This window comes from Phalaenopsis equestris, unplaced genomic scaffold (genome assembly GCF_001263595.1).
Source record: "Phalaenopsis equestris unplaced genomic scaffold, ASM126359v1 Scaffold218842, whole genome shotgun sequence".
Taxonomy (NCBI): Eukaryota; Viridiplantae; Streptophyta; class Magnoliopsida; order Asparagales; family Orchidaceae; genus Phalaenopsis; species Phalaenopsis equestris.
The window spans coordinates 1-3,132 of record NW_018237255.1 but is presented as its reverse complement, the minus strand read 5'-3'; the positions used below and the strand labels follow the sequence as shown (position 1 = coordinate 3,132).

The 3,132-nt window shown below is 39.0% G+C and overlaps 1 protein-coding gene across 1 annotated transcript; it reads left to right on the top strand.

Moving 5' to 3' along the window:
* Positions 1–1,666: 1,666 nt before the first annotated feature.
* Positions 1,667–2,273, top strand: LOC110037340 (the record flags this gene model as incomplete). Its single annotated transcript, XM_020741968.1, has 1 exon — positions 1,667–2,273. A coding segment is annotated over exon 1 (607 nt), but the record flags the coding sequence as incomplete, so codon positions are not given.
* Positions 2,274–3,132: the final 859 nt, after the last annotated feature.

Below are 3,132 nucleotides of genomic sequence, written 5' to 3'. Positions count from 1 at the left end.
CCTGTGGTCCCAGTTTGGTTTAAGCTACCTGGTCTTCCATTACCTTACTTCAAGCTTAATGCACTTTTTAATATAGGGAGAGCACTAGGTACTCCCCTCAAGGTTGATGCTCCTACTTTCAATAAAGCAAGGCTTTCAATAAGGCAAGACCTGCTGTTGCTAGAATTCAGGGGGAAAGAGACATAACCCTCCCTGAGATAAAAAGGATATGGATTGGTTCTGATGCAGAGGGGTTTTGGCAAAATATAACTGCTGAACAAAAGCCTTTTACTGCCAACACTGTAAAATGTTTGGCCACACTATTGAGAAATGCTATAGGCTCCACCCCCTACTAAAAAACTCTCTAAGAATCCAAGCGTAGCTAATCAGGTTTTTAATCAGGGATAAAGAAATAATATCACTACATTTAATCACAGGAATGCTGTCAAGAAAACCAGTAAAACTCTTTTTGTTAAGAACACAAATCCTCCTGCCACTTTCCCCTCTGGTGATGCATTGGGGGAATTATCAGAACCCCAAAATAAATTGGAAATTTCTCCAGGTTGTGTGGAGAGGGCAGAACCTAATGAAGTCAGTATTATTACCCCTCCTTCCCCCACACTTGCTGGAAAAGGGAAATGTGCTCTGAAAAGCCCCTTGATCACTGAGGCTGACACTAGAATTATTGAAGCTGCTACTGTTGATGTGCAGCAGGCTTTGGGAGAAGATTGGCAAAGTCAGAAAATAAGGAAAAAGAATGTGATGAAAAGTTCCCTGGTCAATGAGGCTACTCCTAGCATTGCTGAGGCTGATGTCATTGATTTGCAACAGGATTTGGAAGAGGATTAGCAAATTCAGAAAACCAGGAAAAAGAAAAAGCAGACTTCTTAGGTGTAGCAACTTCTACAAGGAACAAACTCTCCTAAGAAGGATGGAAAGGCTAAGACTCATTCTGGCTCTACCTCTACATATAATAGAGAAAGAACTAGGTCAAGGTCTCAACCTTCCATTCAATTCTCACCTATCAATGATTAGTATTCCTCTTTGGAATGTTAAGGATCCCATGATTAATATTTTATGTTGGAACATTAGAGGAGTGGCTCACCCCTCCTCTCGTTTAAGATTAAGACATCTCATCAGACTACACAAGATTTGGTGCTTTGCAATTCTTGAACTTATGGTCACCAAATATCCTCAAAACATCATCAACAAGTTTTCCAAGTTTACTTTTTATGCTAATTCCACTAATAAAATGTGGCTCTTTGTCAGACCTGAAATTCAGTGCAGTTTACTTGTTAACCATCATCAGTTTCTTCACATTCAGTTTGCTATTGGAGCATAGGTGGGATTTGTATCATTCATCTATGCTAGCAGCCTTCCTAGATACCAATAAGAATTGTGGCATGAGCTGATAACTTCGGGAAAAAATATTGACTCTTTCTGGATTTTGGGGGGTGACTTCAATTGTATCACTTCTCCAACTGAAAAAAGAGAGGGTAAAGCCCCTTTACTTTCTCCAATAGCCAAATTCAATAACTTCATCAGTGATGCTGGTCTATTTGATCTAGGCTTTCAAGGTCCAAAGTTCACTTCGAGAAGAGGCACTTTGTGGGAAAGATTGGATAGATTGCTTGGCAACTTCTTATGGTTTCAAAACTTCCCATTCTCTACTGTCACTCACCTTGCAATGGCTGGATCTGATCACAGACCTATCCTTTGCTCCATACAGAACACTACTAGACCAACTCATACACCTTTCAGATTTCAGAATATATGGACTCTACATCCAGATTTCATTAAGGAAGTGGAAAACAATTGGAATTCCAACCTGAATGTAGACCCCTGTATCAGATTATGGTTAAAACAAAAGAACTTAGCCTCTCATCTGAAAATATGGAATTGGGAAAGATTTGGTAATGTCAATGAACAACTGGAGGCCATCCAAAAAGAAGTTCATAGTTTGGAGGAAGGCTTACAAATGGGGATGAACTCTGAATATGAGGTTCACCATGCCAATGAGAGACTCCTTGCACAAATCAGCTACCATGAATGTTTCTTAAAACAAAAAGCTGTTGTCACTAAATTCACTGGTGGTGATAGAAATACTAGATACTATCATGCTTGTATCAATCATAGAAGGAAGTGTAACATGATCTTAAACATAATCAATATCAATGGGAGGAAGTTAACCAATGCAGAAGATATAGCTTATGATGCAATCCAACATTTTCAAAAGGTGTTCACCAATGAGCTGGATTTTAGAAGCCCAATTGAAACGGAGATGTTCACTAACTGTCAGCAATATGTTCAAAATTTAAATCTCACTATTACCCCATTGGAAGATGAGATAAAACAAGCCTTAGATTCGCCTGATGGCTACACATCTACTTTCTATCAAGCCACATGGGATAGGACTAAACAAGACATTATGCTTGCTATCCAAAATTTCTTTCTTGGTGTAGACCCCCCTAAATATTTCAGTGCCTCCACCATCACTCTGATACCAAAGAACCAAAATAGGAGAACTTGGGGGGATTATAGGCCAATCAGCCTAACCATTGTGATCTCCAAAATAATAAGCAAAATCATTGTGTTTAGGCTGCAACCCCAACTTCATCATCTCATTAGTGACAACCAAGTGGCTTTTATTAAAGGGAGGAATATTACTGACAACATCCTACTTGCCCAGGAACTCTAGTTAGATCTTGACAGAATTTGTAGAGGTGGAAATGTCATTTTCAAACTAGACTTAACTGGGAATTCATCCTTGATACTCTTTCTGCTAGAGGCTTCAATGAAGGATTTATTAATTTGATACACAGATGGCTTAAATGAAATTCACATTCAATTCTAATCAATGGCAAGTGTCATGGCTTCTTCAATGCTACCAGGGGGATCAAGCAGGGAGACCCCTTGTCTCCAACCATTTTTATACTTGCTCTGGACTACCTTTCAAGACAATTGAATAAGTTGGTTACTAATTCACCTCATTTGGCTTTCCATCACTGATCTAATATCCTTTTAAGCCATTTAGCTTATTCTGATGACATAAATTTTTTCTCAAATGCTTCTATGAATTTTGTTAGGAGGGTATGTAAATGTCTTCTCCACTTTCAGCACACTGTCGGCACTATTTTTGGTGTAGGGTTTGCC